This window comes from Balaenoptera acutorostrata, chromosome 7 (assembly GCF_949987535.1).
Source record: "Balaenoptera acutorostrata chromosome 7, mBalAcu1.1, whole genome shotgun sequence".
NCBI lineage: Eukaryota > Metazoa > Chordata > Mammalia > Artiodactyla > Balaenopteridae > Balaenoptera > Balaenoptera acutorostrata.
In genome coordinates this window covers 76128287-76149377 of record NC_080070.1, presented here as the reverse complement: position 1 = coordinate 76149377, position 21091 = coordinate 76128287, and the positions used below count along the sequence as shown (strand labels likewise).

The 21091-nt window shown below is 40.0% G+C and overlaps 1 protein-coding gene across 1 annotated transcript in view; it reads right to left on the bottom strand.

The window, feature by feature from the left end:
• Positions 1–21091, bottom strand: part of DNAH11 (dynein axonemal heavy chain 11) — a 326952-nt gene that overhangs the window by 248079 nt on the left and 57782 nt on the right. The window contains exons 15-20 of the mRNA XM_057550027.1: positions 18190–18522; positions 17094–17348; positions 16841–17010; positions 16390–16612; positions 4646–4762; positions 4437–4523 (exon numbers count right to left, since the gene is read on the bottom strand). Coding sequence (XP_057406010.1) covers positions 4437–4523; positions 4646–4762; positions 16390–16612; positions 16841–17010; positions 17094–17348; positions 18190–18522 — 1185 coding nt within the window. The remainder of the gene's footprint in view (positions 1–4436; positions 4524–4645; positions 4763–16389; positions 16613–16840; positions 17011–17093; positions 17349–18189; positions 18523–21091) is intronic.

Here is a 21091-nt window from a genome sequence, read left to right as displayed (position 1 = left end):
GCTGTTCTCTCTGTTTTAAATTAATGGTTTATCTTTTTATTTTCCTACTGGTTAATTTTTCATAGTTATAGGACTATTCAGCTGTGTTCTTTTTTTTTTAATTAATTAATTTATTTTTGGCTGCACTGGGTCTTCGTTGCTGTGCGCAGGCTTTCTCTAGTTGCAGCGAGCGGGGGCTACTTTTCGTTGAGGTGTGCGGGCTGCTCATTGTGGTGGCTTCTCTTGTTGTGGAGCACCAGCTCTAGGCGTGCAGGCTCAGTAGCTGTGGCTTGCAGGCTCTACAGCACAGGCTCCGTACTTGTGGCGCACGGGGTTAGTCGCTCTGCGGCATGTGAGATCTTCCCAGACCAGGGCTCGAACCCGTGTCCCCTGCATTGGCAGGCAGATTCTTAACCACTGCGCCACCAGGGAAGTCCCTGTGTTACTTCTTGAGATACTTTTAGTAAATTATATTTTTCCAGAAATGTATCCATTTTGCTTAAATTTTAAATTTCTTATTGATTGTGTTCTATGATCTTTTGAATTTCTGCTCTTCCTGTACTATCATTCCCTATTTATTCCTAAGACTGTTGATTTTCCAACAGAGATTTGTCAATATAACTAGTCTTTTCTAATTATATTGAGAATCAAATTTGGCTTTGTTTGTCCTCTCTTTTCTTGAAATATACACACTGGAACTTATTTCAGTGATGATTTGTTGGTGGTTAATGCACTATCTTTGTTTATCTGAAGTATGCTCTTGTTATTGAAATATAATTTTACACAGGAGAATTGGGAAAAAATCATCCACTACCTTTTGGCTTCCATTGTTGCTGATGACAAATATGCTCCTAGCCCAGTCATCATTTCTAACAGATAATCTGTCTTTTCTATCTGGTTGCTTTAAAGGTCTTCTCTTTGCCTTTGGTATTCTGTAGTTCATTGTGATGTGTCTAGATGTTGACTTTGTATTTATCCTGGTTGGCAGTCAGTGAATTTCCTCAATCTATTGATTCATGCTTTGACCAGTTCTAGAAAAATCTCAGCTACTACATCTCTATTGCTTGTCTAATATTCCGTGTATTCTCTCTTCCAGGAAGTCTGAGTAAAAGAGTTAGACATCATTCAAACTTCTTACTCTGTGTCTCTTAATCTCTTTTGTATTTTGCATCTCCTTTCACCTATGTGCTGCCTTCTAAGTTCTTCCAATGTCATTTGCATTTCACTAATCCTCTTTAGCAGTTAGTTCTTTAACCCCTGCTGAGTTGTATCTTTTATTTTTCATTTCCATAAGTTTCTGGCCCTTTTTCAAACTCAGTTGATCATTTTTGATAGTCTCAAAACTGAGAACTTGCTCATTTTTTTCAATGTTATCTTTTATTTCCTGACTACATGTCTTCTTCTTCTTCTTTTTTTTTTTTTTTTTGGCTGTGCCACATGCAGGATCTTAGTTCCCTGACCAGGGATTGAACCCATGCCCTGTGCAGTGGAAGCATGGCATCCTAACCACTGGACCACCAGGGAGGTCCCAATAAATGTCTTCTAATATCTGACATTTCATATGGGTCTGTATCTGTGGTTTGCTCTTTCTGTTGGCCCTTATGCATGATGGTGTGTTTGTTTTATTGTAAACTCAAATTTAACTGAATTTAATCTGTTGGACCCCTGAGGAGATTAGAATAAGAGCACCTTATTCTCTTCTACCCAGAGAAGATTTGGATTTGCTTCTACTAGGTGCTAAGAAGAGCTACTTGTAACCATATCAGTTTCCTAGCCTGGAAATTCCTTAACCATAGGGGTAGTATAAAATTACACCATAACCCTTGGGAGAACAGGCCTATGTTTACCAATTCCCAGAGGATCCTTTTCTATTTTTTTCTCCCTATTCAGAGCAAGGTCTGATGGGTCATCTCATAGGCTCCCTGTGCAGGCTGCAGATTTTTCCCAGCCCACCCTTTCACTAAGCGTGTAACCTCTTAAAAGCATCTCCTAGTTTGCCTTGAAAGGGTTAATCACAAAGTTCTAGAGTTCTGGTACTTTGATTTGCCCCTACAGCAGCACAGGCTTTTATGTTTCCCACTGCTTTCCATCCTGGTTTCAGCTACTCTATTTCCCTGCCTCTTGCTTTCTTGGGAGTTCAGCAATAGATTTAAAGTCACATATTTGTGAACATGTTTCAGCATCTGTTTTACAAGATGGATTTTCAAAATGTCTAGTCAACCATACTCCCCAGAGCCAACAGCCTTTTTATTTATTTTTAATTATTTTTCCTATTAGTTATACTAATTCAATTATTCCTAGAAATACAGATCCAGTTATTTTAATTCAACTGTTCACTGTATCTTTGGCTATGAAGAAACAATAGCACATAATATAAATTTACCAAGGTATCAGTTATAAAAGGAGAGATTTACTACACCACTCCCCTGTTCCTGGAGGGTCAATGGTTTCCATCTTTTGGAGTGAGGTGCCTTGAGTACTAGGACCTACCATACCAGCCCAGAGCAAACATACACATGACTTTGGCTGAATCTAGTTAAACACTAGATATGCTTGCTGAACAAACACACAAGAAAATGACTTCAAGATAAAGGTAACTGAGTCCTACTATATTCAAAACATCCTCAACACATTTTGTAGGTATGATAAATATCTGCCTTTTAAATATGTAACTATATGGTGTTATAGTATAGCATGCAAATGGTAGGAGTCAATAAATGATAACTGCAGTAAATGTTTACACACAGCACATTGGTTAGTCAAGTAAAAATGTCTCCATATCCACAATCTGTTCAGACCACCTGCAGTTTAGATATAATCTTTTTTAAAAAAACAACTCTATTCGCATACTCTAACCAACTCCCTTTTCAGTGAATATATTAACCACTTTTCTTTAGCCAAGTGAAAGAGAAGACCTCATGCTATTGAATGGTGTTTTCTGAATGGCTGAAAGCAGTTAAAACTAAATTCAATCCAAAATTTGGAAAGAGAAGTAAAAACTGTCAGTTCCAAGTTTTACAGCAGTCTAAGGAGGAAAGGCTATCTCCAGCATGAAGTCAAATCAGGATGGTAGCCTAGATGAACTCAGAAAAATTCCCAGCCCCCAATGCAAACTTCAAAGCCACTTTCTCATTTTGGCTGCTAGGTTAAGAATTCTTACAGAAACAAAAGATATTATTTTTCTAATAAACGTTTAAAACATTTTTTCAATCCTCATGAATTAGTCACCATTTTCATATTATTTGCCTATTATAGTCATTCTTATAGTCAATTATAATAAAGTAGTTCATTATAACCTAGGATTAAATGACTCAATAATATTTGTATCCAGAATTAAGTTATGGGCATTCATTTGAAATTCCCTGAAACACTAGCCACCTCCAGAAAACCATATAACCATACTTGGGGAGTGGGCATGGGGGCAGATACAATGTGTAGTCGGGGGTCGGAGAGAGGACACAGAATCAGGCCTAAGGAGCAAGTATAAGATGAGGCAGTAAACATAAATCAGAGAAAAAAAAAGAAAAAGTTACGGGCTTTCCTTACTAGGATTAAGAGTTACTAACAAAGTATCACATGGGAAATAGTATAATGGTTAATATTCCTCATTAAAAAAAAAAAGTAGACAGCTAGAATTTTAATACTGATTCTGTCACTAACTGTTATCTCCAACAAGTTACTCAATTATACATGATTGTTTCTTTATCTAAAAAAAAGGAGAATAGAAGCTGTATCAGAGAGATATTGCAAGAACTGAAAGAAATAATGTAAATAATATGTTTAATAAAGTTCTTGATGTATAAAGTGTTTATATGTCAAGAGAAAAACAAATATCGTATATCAATGCATATCATATATGTGGAATCTAGAAAAATGGTACAGATGAATCTATTTGTAGGGTAGGAATAGAGACATAGATGTAGAGACCGGACATGTGGACACGGCGGGGAAGGGGAGGGTGGGATGAACTGCGAGATTAGGTTTGACATAAATACACTACCATGTGTAAAACAGATAGCTAGTGGGAACCTGCTGTATAGCACAGGGAGCTCAGCTCAGTGCTCTGTGATGACCTAGATGGGTGGGACGGGGGAGGGTGGGAGGGAGGTCCAAGAGGGAGGGAATACAGGTATACATATAGCTGATTTGCTTCATTGTTCAGCAGAAACTAACGCAAAATTGTAAACCAATTTTACGCCAATTAAAAAAAAAAGTAAAATAAAATAAAAAATAATAGTATTTGTTAGTTTCACTAGTATGAGTACTTTGATGATGACATGATTTAAATCACAATATATTTTACTTGGGGAAAATTGTTTGTAACTGGGTTTTAAATAGTTAATTCTCAACCCATAACTAATTGCAAAACTAAGGCAAAATATAGCAGTATCTCAGTGTCCAAATTTATTTTTTGAAATAGCTATCATAACACACAAGATAATTGAGATCAGCATTACCTTATCAAGTACTCTATATGGATTTTCTGCATTAAAACGAAGAGGAGCATAGAGTCTGAATCGCTCTCTGAACTCCGCTTGCTTCTCCTGATCAAGGAAGAAAAAAAACTGAAAGTGAATCTCAAATAGCTTCAGTTAGCCTTATAAAACCTTTCTTTAAAAAAAAACCCCAAAAAACAGAAAACCACAAAGCTTGTTAGCTAGCTTACATCAAACAAAATACATTTTTTCCTTATAAGAGTGACTTCTGCATTTTGGAGAGGTGAAACTTCATGTCTGACAGTTGCTGCAATCTTTTTGGTAGTTTTCCATCTTTCAGGTAATTCCTACAAAAACAAAGGTGCAAATGGGAAGTTACTTCAATACCTAAAACAAATCTACTCCACAGGATTAAATTTTTCTAATCTCTTTCCACTAACTCATGACATCCTTTCATTCTTGTCTAAGAGAAAGGGTTTACCCCCAAAAGCTCTAAAAGGCCTAGAGCCAGGCTGAATCCCACTGGCACCTTTGGAGTCACATCTTCCAAGCGTAAACCAGAGCTGTCCTCTGGCATAAGATTTAACTCAGCATAAATGAAAACCTTTTCAAAATAAACAGAAATTTCCAAACTGTTTTACTATTGAGGGAATAACATTAAGGTGCTCTGAAAATGGCTTTGCTGATCTAACAACTAGAAGTGGAGCCATGTTTAGCAATTTAGCAAGCGAGAAAAGACGCTCTAAATCTGGTGGGCAGAGATGAAAAAGTGAATCAATCTTACCCTTCGTTTTCCTCTGGTTCCCAAAGCTGTGTTTTTACTTGGTCTGGATGGAGAGTTTGAACATTTGGGTTAATTTTAAATGACTAGGATTTTTGAAGTAAGATGAGGCAAAGGGAAGGGAAGGTTAATTCCTACTTGATGGAGGACAAAAGCAGCCATGAATTGTTCAGGTAGCAACTCAACTCTGCCATCCCTGACTACAATGCAACTAGGACAACAGCAACTTACTTTCTTTGAAGAGCCCTTGTGCTTAACTGCTGTTGAAAAGCATTCCTTGTGTCCAGACTAAGAAAGCATTGTTTCTCTGTGTCATCTCCCAGGACACTGAAATTGTTTTGTCACACAAAACCACCCATGGTGATGGGACTCTACTTGTGTCGCTGAAGCACAAAAATCGGTTCTAAAGACTATTTTGTAACCCTGATAAATATCTGATGAATGATTAGGTAACTGCCAATTACGAAGAGTACACTGTGCTAAGTATAAATCGTATCTGAGTGGTGGAGGAGGGCTACAAAGATAAAACCCATTCTTCAGATTGAAACTGTTGTATCGTCTGTCAGAGTGAATGAGAGGCACACAAAATAACTATTCTACATGACAGAATGTGTTAACTTCGATCAGGAGGTCTATATGTTATGGAATTAAAATGCTTGGGAGGCAACACGGTGTCATGACAGCAATACCCAACCAGGCCAGGAACTAAAAGACTTGAGCTCTAAAGTTCCTTGTTTTTATCTTGCTCTTCCATCCTTCTTCTCATCAAAACTCTGCATCCTCATCTGTCCAGAGTGTCACTTTGCATTTCCAATTGACCCCATGGAACCTAAATGTCACAGGGAGTCCCTTTGGGGCCATGGGAGAGAAGACGTGAAGAGGTCACATCAGTGGGTTCAGGCTCCTTAACTTTAACCTTCTTCAATGACACTAGACCTGCTGTTACCTGCTTTATATTTGGGGATTCCAAAGAAGCTTCCACTGGATAAAAATAAACTTTCATTGAAAACCAAAAGATCAGATGACCTCCAAAGTTGAACTAATACTGATCCACTCAAGGAACTCACACTGCATCACAGGCGCAAAACAATGACTGGATTTCCACAGGCAGAGATGAGGGTGAGACCCCTCAACATCCCGTGAGGTAAGATTTCCAATGCAGGATGGGGTGAGAGTGTGGGCTCTACAGAAACTGGACAGGATTCTGAGGCTAGAGGCAGTCAATGAAGGTTTCTTAACAGGGAAGGGACTTGATAAAATCTATAGATTATAAGTGTCATCTAGCTTCAGAGCACACTATAGATAGGGTGTGAGGACACAGCCACGCCTAGGGGCTTTTTTAGCATCAAACCAAGCACAGGCAAGTTTTGGGAAATGTTATGACTGCTAATGATTATGAAGGAGAAACAGCAACTCTCACAAATTGCTTAAATTAAAACAAAACTGGGACATTGTTACCCTCCACGAGCAACTTGAACTGCCTGTAAATCTTATTTTTCCTCCTGACCAGCCTGAATTACCGACATCGAGACACACACAGAGCTAAGAGCGTGGCTCACTTCTGAAATACTGAAAAGCCTAATATTCTCAATACTGCAAAAACCTTAGTGAGCCAAACTTTTATTTTTATAGAAAAAAGGCAGAATAGCACATTTGCTTTTATTCGTCTTGGAAACATAAAGAGTCCATTAGAAAGCATGTAGGGGGAGGAGAGAAGATGGCGGAAGAGTAAGACGCGGAGATCACCTTCCTTCCCACAGATACAGTAGAAATACATCTACACGTGGAACTGCTCCTACAGAACACCCACTGAACGCTGGCAGAAAACGTCCGACCTCCCAAAAGGCAAGAAACTCCCCACGTACTTGGGTAGGGCAAAAGAAAAAAGAAATAACACAGACAAAAGAATAGGGACGGGACCTGCACCAGTGGGAGGGAGCTGTGAAGGAGGAAAGGTTTCCACGCACTAGGAAGTCCCTTCGCGGGCGGAGACTGCGGGTGGCAGAGGGGGGAAGCTTCGGAGCCGCGGAGGAGAGCGCAGCCACAGGGGTGCGGAGGGCAAAGCGGAGAGGTTCCCGCACAGAGGCTCGGCGCCGAGCAGCACTCACCAGCCCGAGAGGCTTGTCTGCTCCCCCGCCGGGGCGGGCGGGGCTGGGAGCTGAGGCTCCGGCTGCGGTCGGATCGCAGGGAGAGGACTGGGGCTGGCAGCGTGAACACAGCCTGAAGGGGTTGGCGCACCACAGCTGGCTGGGAGGGAGACCGGGAAAAGGTCTGCAGCTGCCAAAGAGGCAAGAGACTTTTTCTTGCCTCTTAGTTTCGCTGCGCGCAAGGAGAGGGGATTCAGAGCGCCGCCTAAACTAACTCCAGAGAAGGGCGCGAGCCGCGGCGATCAGCGCGGACCCCAGAGACGGGCGTGAGACGCTGGGGCTGCTGCTGCCGCCTCCAAAAAGCCTGTGTGTGAGCACAGGTCACTCTCCACACCGCCCCTCCCGGTAGCCTGTGCAGCCCGCCACCGCCAGGGTCCCGGGATCCGGGGACAACATCCCCGGGAGAACGCACTGCGCGCCTCGAGCTGGTGCAACGTCACGCCGGCCTCGGCCGCCGCAGGCTCGCCCCACCTCCTCTGTACCCCTCCCTCCCCGCGGCCTGGGTGAGCCAGAGCCCCCGAAGCAGCTGCTCCTTTAACCCCGTCCTGTCTGGGCGGGGAACAGACGCCCTCAGGCGACCTACACGCAGAGGCGGGTCCAAATCCAAAGCTGAACCCTGGGAACTGGGCGAACAGGGAAGAGAAGGGGAAATCTCTCCCAGCAGCCTCAGAAGCAGAGGATTGAAACTCCACAAACAACTTGATGTGCCTGTATCTGTTGAATACCTGAATAGACAACGAATCATCCCAAATTCAGGAGGGGGACTCTGGGAGCAGGAGATATTAATTTTTCCCCTTTTCCTTTTTTTTTGTGAGTGTATATGTATATGCTTCTGGGTGAGATTTTGTCTGTATAGCTTTGCTTTACAATAGCTTTATTTTACTTCACTATATTATAGCCTCTTTCTTTCTTTCTTTCTTTCTATTTTTTCTCCCTTTTACTCTGAGCCGTGTGGACGAAAGGCTCTTGGTGCTCCAGCCAGGCATCAGGGCCGTGCCTCTGAGGTGGGAGAGCCAACTTCAGAACACTGGTCCACAAGAGACCTCCCAGCTCCACGTAATACCAAATGGCAAAAATCTCCCAGAGATCTCCATCTCAACATCAAGACCCAGCTTCACTCAACGACCAGCAAGCTACAGTGCTGGACACCCTAAGCCAAACAACTAGCTAGACAGGAACACAACCCCATCCATTAGCAGAGGCTGCCTAAAATCATAATAAGGCCACAGACACCCCAAAATACACCACCAGACATGGACGTGCCCACCAGAAAGACAAGATCCAGCCTCATCCACCAGAACTCAGGCACTAGTTCCCTCCACCAGGAAGCCTACACAACCCACTGAACCAACCTTAGCCACTGGGGACAGATACCAAAAACAACGGGAACTACGAACCTGCAGCCTGTGAAAAGGAGACCCCAAACACAGTAAGATAAGCAATATGAGACGACAGAAAAACACACAGCAGATGAAGGAGCAGGGTCAAAACACACCGGACTTAACAAATGAAGAGGAAATAGGTAGTCTACCTGAAAAAGAATTCAGAATAATGATAGTAAGGATGATCCAAAATCTTGGAAATAGAATAGACAAAATTCAAGAAACATTTAACAAGGATGTAGAAGAACTAAAGAGGAACCAAGCAGTGATGAAAAACACAATAAATGAAATTAAAAATACTCTAGATGGGATCAATAGTAGAATAACTGAGGCAGAAGAAAGGATAAGTGACCTGGAAGATAAAATGGTGGAAATAACTACTACAGAGCAGGATAAAGAAAAAAGAATGAAAAGAACTGAGGACAGTCTCAGGGACCTCTGGGACAACATTAAACGCACCAACATTCGAATTATAGGGGTCCCAGAAGAAGAGAAAAAGAAAGGGACTGAGAAAATATTTGAAGAGATTATAGTTGAAAACTTCCCTAATATGGGAAAGGAAATAGTTAATCAAGTCCTGGAAGCACAGAGAGTCCCATACAGGATAAACCCAAGGAGAAACACACCAAGACACATATTAATCAAACTATCAAAAATTAAATATAAAGAAAACATATTAAAAGCAGCAAGGGAAAAACAACAAATAACACACAAGGGAATCCCCATAAGGTTAACGTCTGATCTATCAGCAGAAACTCTGCAAGCCAGAAGGGAGTGGCAGGATATACTTAAAGTGATGAAGGAGAAAAACCTACAACCAAGATTACTCTACCCAGCAAGGATCTCATTCAGATTTGATGGAGAAATTAAAACCTTTACAGACAAGCAAAAGCTGAGAGAGTTCAGCACCACCAAACCAGCTTTACAACAAATGCTAAAGGAACTTCTCTAGGCAAGAAACACAAGAGAAGGAAAACACCTACAATAACAAACCCAAAACATTTAAGAAAATGGGAATAGGAACATACATATCGATAATTACCTTGAATGTAAATGGATTAAATGCTCCCACCAAAAGACACAGGCTGGCTGAATGGATACAAAAACAAGACCCATATATATGCTGTCTACAAGAGACCCACTTCAGACCTAGAGAGCATACAGACTGAAAGTGAGGGGATGGAAAAAGATATTCCATGCAAATGGAAATCAAAAGAAAGCTGGAGTAGCAATTCTCATATCAGACAAAATAGACTTTAAAATAAAGACTATTACAAGAGACAAAGAAGGACACTATATAATGATCAAGGGATCGATCCAAGAGGAAGGTATAACAATTGTAAATATTTATGCACCCAACATAGGAGCACCTCAATACATAAGGCAATTACTAACAGCCATAAAAGGGGAAATTGACAGCAACACAATCATAGTAGGGGACTTTTAACACCCCACTTTCACTAATGGACAGATCATCCAAAATGAAAATAAATAAGGAAACACAAGCTTTAAATGATACATTAAACAATATGGACTTAATTGATATTTATAGGACATTCCACCCAAAAACAACAGAATACACATTTTTCTCAAGTGCTCATGGAACATTCTCCAGGATAGATCATATCTTGGGTCACAAATTAAGCCTTGGTAAATTTAAGAAAATTGAAATCGTATCAAGTATCTTTTCCGACCACAACGCTATGAGACTAGATATCAATTACAGGAAAAGATCTGTAAAAAATACAAACACATGGAGGCTACACAATACATTACTTAATAATGAAGTGATTACTGAAGAAATCAAAGGGGAAACAAAAAATACCTAGAAACAAATGACAATGGAGATACGACGACCCAAAACCTATGGGACGCAGCAAAAGCAGTTCTAAGAGGGAAGTTTATAGCAATACAAGCCTACCTCAAGAAACAGGAAACATCTCGAATAAACAACCTAACCTTGCACCTAAAGCAATTAGAGAAAGAAGAACAAAAAAACCCCAAAGCCAGCAGAAGGAAAGAAATTATAAAGATCAGGTCAGAAATAAATGAAAAAGAAATGAAGGAAACAATAGCAAAAATCAATGAAACTAAAAGCTGGTTCTTTGAGAAGATAAACAAAATTGATAAACCATTAGCCAGACTCATCAAGAGAAAAAGGGAGAAGACTCAGATCAATAGAATTAGAAATGAAAAAGGAGAAGTAACCACTGACACTGCAGAAATACAAACGATGATGAGAGATTACTACAAGCAACTCTATGCCAATAAAATGGACAACCTGGAAGAAATGGACAGATTCTTAGAAATGCACAAACTGCCGAGACTGAACCAGGAAGAAATAGAAAATATGAACAGACCAATCACAAGCACTGAAATTGAAACTGTGATTAAAAACCTTCCAACAAACAAAAGCCCAGGACCAGATGGCTTCACAGGTGAATTCTATCAAACATTTAGAGAAGAGCTAACACCTATCCTTCTCAAACTCTTCCAAAATATTGCAGAGGGAGGAACACTCCCAAACTCATTCTACGAGGCCACCATCACCCTGATACCAAAACCAGACAAAGATGTCACAAAGAAAGAAAACTACAGGCCAATATCACTGATGAACATAGATGCAAAAATCCTCAACAAAATACTAGCAAACAGAATCCAACAGCACATTAAAAGGATCATACACCATGATCAAGTGGGGTTTATCCCAGGAATGCAAGGATTCTTCAATATACGCAAATCAATCAATGTGATACACCATATTAACAAATTGAAGGAGAAAAACCATATGATCATCTCAATAGATGCAGAGAAAGCTTTCAACAAAATTCAACACCCATTTATGATAAAAGCCTTGCAGAAAGTAGGCATAGAGGGAACTTTCCTCAACATAATAAAGGCCATATATGACAAACCCACAGCCAACATTGTCCTCAATGGTGAAAAACTGAAACCATTTCCACTAAGATCAGGAAGAAGACAAGGTTGCCCACTCTCACCACTATTATTCAACATAGTTTTGGAAGTGTTAGCCACAGCAATCAGAGAAGAAAAAGAAATAAAAGGAATCCAAATCGGAAAAGAAGAAGTAAAGCTGTCACTATTTGCAGATGACATAATACTATACATAGAGAATCCTAAAGATGCTACCAGAAAACTACTAGAGCTAATCAATGAATTTGGTAAAGTAGCAGGATACAAAATTAATGCACAGAAATCTCTTGCATTTCTATACACTAATGACGAAAAATCTGAAAGTGAAATTAAGAAAACACTCCCATTTACCATTGCAACAAAAAGAATAAAATAGCTAGGAATAAACCTACCTAAGGAGACAAAAGACCTGTATGCAGAAAATTATAAGACACTGATGAAAGAAATTAAAGATGATACAAATAGATGGAGAGATATACCATGTTCCTGGATTGGAAGAATCAACATTGTGAAAATGACTCTACTACCCAAAGCAATCTACAGATTCAATGCAATCCCTATCAAACTACCACTGGCATTTTTCACAGAACTAGAACAAAAAATTTCACAATTTGTATGGAAACACAAAAGACCCCAAATAGCCAAAGCAATCTTGAGAACGAAAAATGGAGCTGGGGGAATCAGGCTCCCTGACTTCAGACTATATTACAAAGCTTCAGTAATCAAGACAGTTTGGTACTGGCACAAAAACAGAAATATAGATCAATGGAACAGGATAGAAAGCCCAGAGATAAACCCACACACATATGGTCAACTTATCTTTGATAAAGGAGGCAAGCATATACAGTGGAGAAAAGACAGCCTCTTCAATAAGTGGTGCTGGGAAAATTGGACAGGTACATGTAAAAGTATGAAATTAGAACACTCCCTGACACCATGCACAAAAATAAACTCAAAATGGATTAAAGACCTAAGTGTAAGGGCAGACACTATCAAACTCTTAGAGGAAAACATAGGCAGAACACTCTATGACATACATCACAGCAAGATTCTTTTTGACCCAGCTCCCAGAGAAATGGAAATAAGAACACAAATAAACAAATGGGACCTAATGAAACTGAAAAGCTTTTGCACAGCAAAGGAAACCATAAACAAGACCAAAAGACAACCCTCAGAATGGGAGAAAATATTTGCAAATGAAGCAACTGACAAAGGATTCATCTCCAAAATTTACAAGCAGCTCATGCAGCTCAATAACAAAAAAACGAACAACCCAATCCAAAAATGGGCAGAAGATCTAAATAGACATTTCTCCAAAGAAGATATACAGATGGCCTACAGACACATGAAAGAATGCTCAACATCATTAATCATTAGAGAAATGCAAATCAAAACTACAATGAGATATCATCTCACACCGGTCAGAATGGCCATGATCAAAAAATCTACAAACAATAAATGCTGGAGAGGGTGTGGAGGAAAGGGAACACTCTTGCACTGTTGGTGGGAATGTAAATTGATACAGCCACTATGGAGAACAGTATGGAGGTTCCTTAAAAAACTACAAATAGAACTACCATACGACCCAGCAATCCCACTACTGGGCATATACCCTGAGAAAACCATAGGTCAAAAAGAGTCATGTACCAAAATGTTCATTGCAGCTCTATTTACAATAGCCAGGACATGGAAGCAACCTAAGTGTCCATCGACAGATGAATGGATAAAGAAGCTGTGGCACATATATACAATGGAATATTACTCAGCCATAAAAAGAAATGAAATGGAGGTATTTGTAATGAGGTGGATGGAGTTAGAGTCTGTCATACAGAGTGAAGTAAGTCAGAAAGAGAAAAACAAATACAGTATGCTAACACATATATACGGAATCTAAGGGGGAAAAAAAAAAAAAGGCCATGAAGAACCTAGTGGCAAGACGGGAATAAAGACACAGACCTACTAGAGAATGGACTTGAGGATATGGGGAGGGGGTGGGGTGAGATGTGACAGGGTAAGAGAGTGTCACGGACATATATACACTACCAAATGTAAAATAGATAACTAGTGGGAAGCAGCCGCATAGCACAGGGAGATCAGCTCGGTGCTTTGTGACCACCTAGAGGGGTGGGATGGGGAGGGTGGGAGGGAGGGAGATGCAAGAGGGAAGAGAAATGGGAACATATTGTATATGTATAACTGATTCACTTTGTTATAAAGCAGAAGCTAACACACCACTGTAAGGCAATTATACTTCAATAAAGATGTTTAAAAAAAAAAAACAAAAAAACCCAACAATTATATCAGAGCTCAAAGGCATACAACAATCTAAGAAGTGTTTAAAATTTAAAACTGCTGAACTTGGAATAAAAACAGGGAGGGAGGTGCAAGAAGGAGGGGATATGGGGATATATGTATACATATAGCTGATTCCCTTTGTTATACAGCAGAAACTAACACAACATTGTAAAGCAATTATACTCCAATAAAGATGAAAAAAAAATAAAGAAAAAAAAAAAAAGAAAGCATGTAAACTAAGAAACACATAAAAGATTTTTAAATCTTCCACCTGACCACAGCACTGAAATTGAATACATACACCTCCATTTTCATAAACAACTAAGACAACAGTCAGAACTAAGTGACCTGATAAAACATGTCTGCACCGTTACTTACACTCTCCTAATTAGCTTACTGTTGAACAATGTATATAAGGTGTCATATGTATCAGGAAAATTTGTTAAAGACCTAAAAATAGACAACAGAAATGACTGGAATCTAGCTTTAGTGAAGTGTGAGCCAAACTTTTATAATACAAATTCTGGAGGCCATGGCCAAAATCCCCCATCAATTACTTGTGTTATGACTGGTTTCTCTATATGACATAAAATTTCAAGGTTCAAGGTCTGACTCAAAGAATATCCCAATCTTCCTAAAAACAGACATTTATAGTGTGTTCTACTGTTAACTATTTCACCTCTCACTCTTGTTATGTATCTATCTATCCACATCATCTCTCACTCCATGTCTAACTGGATTTTCAGTCCTAAAGACAGTTTTATACTTAAACAGAATCTAATAATTCATATATAGTAATTCTTTGTAGTCAAGAGAGCACCTGTAAATACACTGTTGCACTTCATCCTCACAAAATAAAATGAGGAATATAAAATGGAGCAGCTGCTGTGAAAAGCATTTTGGTGGTTCCTCAAAAAGTTAAACTTGGAATTACCAAATGACCCAGCAATTCCACTCCTAGGTGTTTTCCAAAAAGATCTGAAAACAGGTACTCAAAACAAAATACTCGTGCACTGATGTCCACAACAGCATTATTCACAATAGCCAGAAGATGAAAAGAGCCCCAATATTCCTCAATCGGTGAAAGGCTAAACAAACTGTATACGTGTATGTGTGTATATACACACATACATACATACACACACACACACAAAAGCACAATGGAACATTATTCAGCCATAAAAAGGAATGAAGTAGTGATATATGCTACAACGTTCATGAACCTCAAAATCATCATGCCAGGTGAGAGAAGCCAGATACAAAAGGTCACATATTGTATAATTCCACTTATATGAAGTATCTACAGTAAGTAAACCCGTAAAGACAGGAAAGGACCAGCAGTAGCCCCAGACTGGTGGCAGGTAGTAGGGGAGGAGTGGGGCATGACAACTAATGGGTATGGAGTTTCTTTGGGGGTGAGGAAAATGTTCTGAAACTAGAGAGAGGCAGTGATTACACAACCTCATGAATGTACTAAATGCCACACACTTTGAAATGGTTACTTTTATGTTATGTGAACTGTGAATTTCACCTCAATTTTTCAAAAAATGGGGAACTGGAGACAGTATAGACAAACTTAAAAAGTGAGGGATCTTGAGGGATATTTTACGGAAGAGGAAGCATGCTCTGAGGCAAGCAGATGAGACGGACTAGCAGAAAACAAATCTAAGTTTGAGTTCCACGCTCTAATCACTGAACTAGATAGAATTCAATAAAAGCTCTTTAGTTAATGTGCCCACCGATCACATTGCAAGGTTAAACCTAAGCCCGCCCTGGAAGCTGGTGGATGACATAAACATATAAACTATCTGTAGAACCTCAATACGGGCATGGGAATAGAGCCTCAACTGTGAGATGTGTATTCGTGATTTCAGCTATAACTACAAAGACTTTGTACATCGTTTGGCACACAGCAGCCACCAAGTCATTCCAGAACACGGAAAGAGGAGGATGACACAGAAATCCTGTTGAGGAAAGCGATTTCTCCAGCCAAACTGGGCTTTACGTATTCTTTCTTAACATGTCCATGATATGTTTCCAAAGACTAGGACACTTCTCAACTGACAGGCGATTTAAATGAAAGAGAGCTGGAATTTATTTCACATGTGAAAGTGATGATATAAGTGGAACCCGAAAAAGTAACTTAGAGGCTCTCTATTACCTGAATACCTTCTAACACGAAGGCAGTGGAGTGCAGCCAGGCAGAGGGAGGATGTGGGCATGAAACACCCCTAGATTCATGTGGGCTGGCTTTACTACCTGTGTGACCTTGAGAAAATTACGAAGTCCCTTTAAGCTTCAGATTCCTAGGCTGTAAAATGAAAACATTAATATCTACAGTATAGGGTGTTATGAGGGTGTCATAAGAGAGTGCATGTGAAGAACAGGAGATGCTCAGTTTACGGTAATCATGGTTATTTTACCACCTCACTGACCTCTAGCTGAGCATAGACCTGCTCAGGCATCTTCTGGCCATACGTTTCCAAGAGTGTGATGGTTTCTTTCAGTGGTTCAAAGAGTTCATCAGTAGCTCTCTGTCGGCTTCTTACAGCCAGAAGATGCCCCATAATGTCAACTAAACCATCGTGATCGCCTTCACTTAATTCTCTGTGAAGTCCAGCATCTGTCTCCTTTATAAATTCTTGTAGCTCATTCAGACTATAAAAACATGTATACACACACACAAACACAAATTAAGCTCATTAAAACATTCAGAAGTATGACTTCTGACTGAATCTAATTTTCACTCTTTACCTAATTAAACATTACTTGTTATCTCTCATATAGAACTGGCAGTTTTAATGCTCTTAAAATTAATATCTCAATTTTAAGAAGCAGTCATGTGTTAAAAGTTATAATTCCAAATACCAAAGCACCAAAGACTACCTGTCAATGACAAATCTCAAAAGATGCTCCTGAAACATCCAGCTCCATTTCCTGATAATGTTTAGCAAGCTCACTTTGAAAGGCTTCATGTCCACCTTGAACCAACCATCAAACACTCTGAAGTCATCAGACTTGCTCATCTGAACATACAAAGCCTCATAAATGTCAATCTATAATTAGAAAAACAAATAGTCACTGTATAACAACTCAATCAAAAGCTAGTAACTACATAAATGCAGAGGGTTTGCCTTGCCTGTTCTTTGAATTGCTCGAGTGTTGGTGGTTGTCCGGGAATGTCTTCATTTGCATGAGGCCCTGCCTCCTCAGATGACACAGTATGGCCATACAGGAGGAAGTGCTTCATAAACTCGGTCCGGTCATCCACCCAGAGGTAAGCGTATGTGTCCAGGGTGTTTCTGAAGTCCAAGACTTTGTTGATGACGTCTGCCACTCTCTTCATGATCTCCTGCCTGACCTCCACCAGGCCCAGCATGTTGTCCATATCATCCTAAATGAGGGGAGAACCAAGCATTTATTAAAGCCAACCCTGCTCTATCAATTATGTACAACCTACCATTATCCAAGGCCATTCTTCAAAAGAATAGTTGGTAAAATCAAAAACTGTGCTGCTTTTCCCAACTTCTCCTTTCCTTGTGCTCCCCATTACCCCAATTTATTTTGAATCATTAATATAAAAGCTAATTTTATCATTAATCATAACTGTGATTAATATACATGTATATGTATGGGCGTTCAGCATTCAAATGACTGGATAGTTGAGTAAGCACATTTTTTTGGAATCCTGGGAAGTTGCAACCCACTGTATCCTTCTTTGTCTTTTCATCGGAAATATTGCTTCTTAGTATTTTCTCTTTTGCATTTATATATCTAGGAATGAGGCATTTTCTTTCATGTGGTTTTATCCTGTTTTAAAGAGCTGTTCTAAAATTCCTGATTTTCCTGGCTGCCTCAGGATCCGCTCACAGCATCTTGCTTTTAGGTTAAATACAAACAAAAGTAATCATACTTGGTGTAAATACAGCAAAAAACAGTGGACATTAGAATGGAGAACACTAGAACTCAAAATCAAAGTATATTCAGATTAAAAGCTTTGGAATTAGCTTGGTATTTATTTGTAACTCTAAAGAGATGTGCAAAATTGATTAACATATATGTAAATATATTGAATTTTTTAGAGTAATGTTTCCTTTTCAGTGTTGATTTCTTTGTATTCTGTTCTCTGCATTCAGTATTCAGTAATACTACCAATAAACGTATTTATAATCACTTAATCTATTAATATGTATATAATTCACAATAAATGTAATACCCATTTACAAAGAACATACCTGGTAATTTGCTATTTCCAGATGTGCTGCTACTCGCTTCATCTGGGCAGACATTCTGAAACTACTGCACAGCATTTCTTCCACCAGATCATAGAAGCCATCCCCAGCCTCTCTTTCTAAAGAAGGTTTAAACAGAATCTCTGGGGGCATTAAGATCATTTGTGCTTGAAAAAACGGTGCAGATTTCAGTTGTTTCTCTGTGTTCATCAGGAAGAAGTCTAAGTCATGCATTATCGCTTGAAAAAAGCCTTCCACCACGATGTCATCAATGAATTCTACATAAATCTTCCAGGCATCCAAAGAAGGAGTAGCTCTGAACAGCCTCTTATTTTCCTACAAACAGACAAGTATTAATAGATCAGTATAGACAATAGTGAGTATAAAAACAAAAGCTGTCCATTTAAATGGCTTGTTAAAGGGGCTACATTTGGGGGCACAACATAGAAACATTCAAATGCTTGGTTGCAGAATCTTAAGCTAGACGGCAATGATATAAGCAGGATTTTGTAACATTTAGTTCATTTATAAGATACATTCAAAAGTCATTCTTTAAAGGAGAAATCATTAAGAAGATTGCTATCTTCAAATATTATGCACACAAGAAATACACTAGTTCCCAATGCATCCTATATATATGGGGCCTGGGCTCTGGTTCTGGCCCTGTCCCTGACTCTCTGTGGCCTTGGACTTTGCCTGCCCTGGCCTCACACCTTGCCTGCCCTGGCCTCACCTGTAAATGAGGTTTCCCAAACTGGTCCTCCCAAGAACGCTGCTCTGGGATATCTAAAGATCACCAAGTCAGCAAAGAGCTATGTGTTTTAGGCCATTCTTGGAGACTCACAGTGTACCTATTATGTTAAAGCCCATTTAACCTGGTTTAACCAATTGTCTCCAAACACGAAGATATTTTGTGCCAACCACCTATGAGCAGCTTGTGGAATAACAGTAACTTGGCTTGGGAAACACTGGCCTGGTGAAGTCCAGGCCCCCTTTGTGCTTCAACAATATGAAAGTCTTTGACCTCAGCATCTCCCTACCATGTGGGTGAAGTAATGGATGGGCCTGTGGGCATGACAGGGCCAGACATGGACATGGTTAAGGACTGCTAGAGGTTGGGCACAGCATGGCAGGCCTAGGGACAGAGATTTGAAAAGGTCAGGTAAGCAGCAAGGTTGATTCCAGAAGTACCTTCTGAGTGGCAAAGGTTACACAGTCTATACAGGCCAGAGGGCAGATGCCCAAGGCAGAAACTACTACAGCACACAGAAAAGACGACACTAAAATGGGAGCTGATTATAAGGTAGATTATGCTCTCTGCTTTCTGTGATTATTCACTACTGTGGATATATGATCCAGGATTCAAAGGTGTGTGCGACAGGCAAGAATCAGAACTACAGAGGTGAGTCTGGATCCTGATAAAGCAGGGCAGAGATGAACAAGTTCTTTGAGGGTTTTTTGTCCTCAAACAAATCTAAGAACTGCTCTTTTCAGGGATGCTGTCTTGCCCGCCAACCACGTGGAAGCATTCACATCTGTGTAGTGTATGTGACCCACACCCCTGGAGCTGGGCAGTACACATCCCAGGCAGCTATACACAGCGGTCCTGGCTCTGTTGTAGGAGCTAGTTTAGGAGTTGGAAGGGTGAAAAAAATCCTCAAAGACTATCTTGTTCAGGCTCTTCATCTTTAAGGTATAAAACAAAGACCGAAAACACATCCAGCGTCACATTCATAGGAAGTAAGCAGCTGAGCTAGAACTAGAAGCCAGTCCTCTTGACTCCCCAGAATAGGGCTCTTTCCAACATATCACAGTAATATACCTGTGACGGCCTCACTGTTCATACTTTCTCATACCAAGAGATCCAGTTTATATCACTACAGTGCCACTTTTAAGAAAGTGTTGTATGTTCAACAATTTAGGGTAAAGGGAGGAAAAGGAAAAGAAAGGAGAGCTTTGGGTCACTAAACGATCGCTCGGGTCCCTTCCAGACCCAATCTTCCATGGTTCTGCCCTTCTCTCTTCATCTGAGACACTGACTGCAGACGATCCACAGAGATCCTACAGCCACGAAAGATGCAGCATGAAAGGGCAGTACTCACACACCTTCTGCTGTGTTTCTATGTCTTTCCCCTAAACCACATTCCTTGCCGGAAGTCTGAGAAGCAAGCTCAATTTCATGTGCTGATAAGAGGGGGAAAAGTGACTTAAAAGATAACTTACAGAAACAAATAATCATTTCATCTCTATTTTGAAGTTGAGTTCCCTCAAGTTGGAAGCACTCCACAGGTCTAAGTGACTTCCAAGCTTCTTAGTGTTTGATTTAAGGGAAAAAGAGTCCATTTATTAGTAGAAAAATTCCAACTTTATTCTCCGAGAATACCACTGCAAAACCTTGTTTGTAACTATTTCTAGTCATGTCCTGGCAATATTTTCAAGGCATTGTAATCAACATTCATATATCTTACTTGTCTAAAACCCCCAGGTTAGTGTTTAGGGAGCCCACTTTCCTATTATCAAGAAAATGTATCAGAAGAAACTAATTGTAATCCATCATCTGTCCTCCATGAGGCAGATTCCAACGCATAAACACTTGTAAGGATGTCCTGAAAGTCACAGAATAATTCACAGCCATCTCGGCAAACTAGGAACAGTCGAGGTCATGACTAAGTTAAGACATTGCTGAAAAAACAACTTTCCAGATATATACCTTCTTTACATGTCAGAACATCCCTGAGATTCCCTCAAGGCTACCCAGGCCTTAGGGAAAGCCTTCAGAGGGAGCATGGCCCTGCCCACACCTTGATTTCAGACTTCTAGCCTCCAGACTGAGAGAAAATACATTTCATTGCTTTAAGACATCCATTTGTGGCACTTTGTTATAGCAGCCCAAGGATGCTAACAC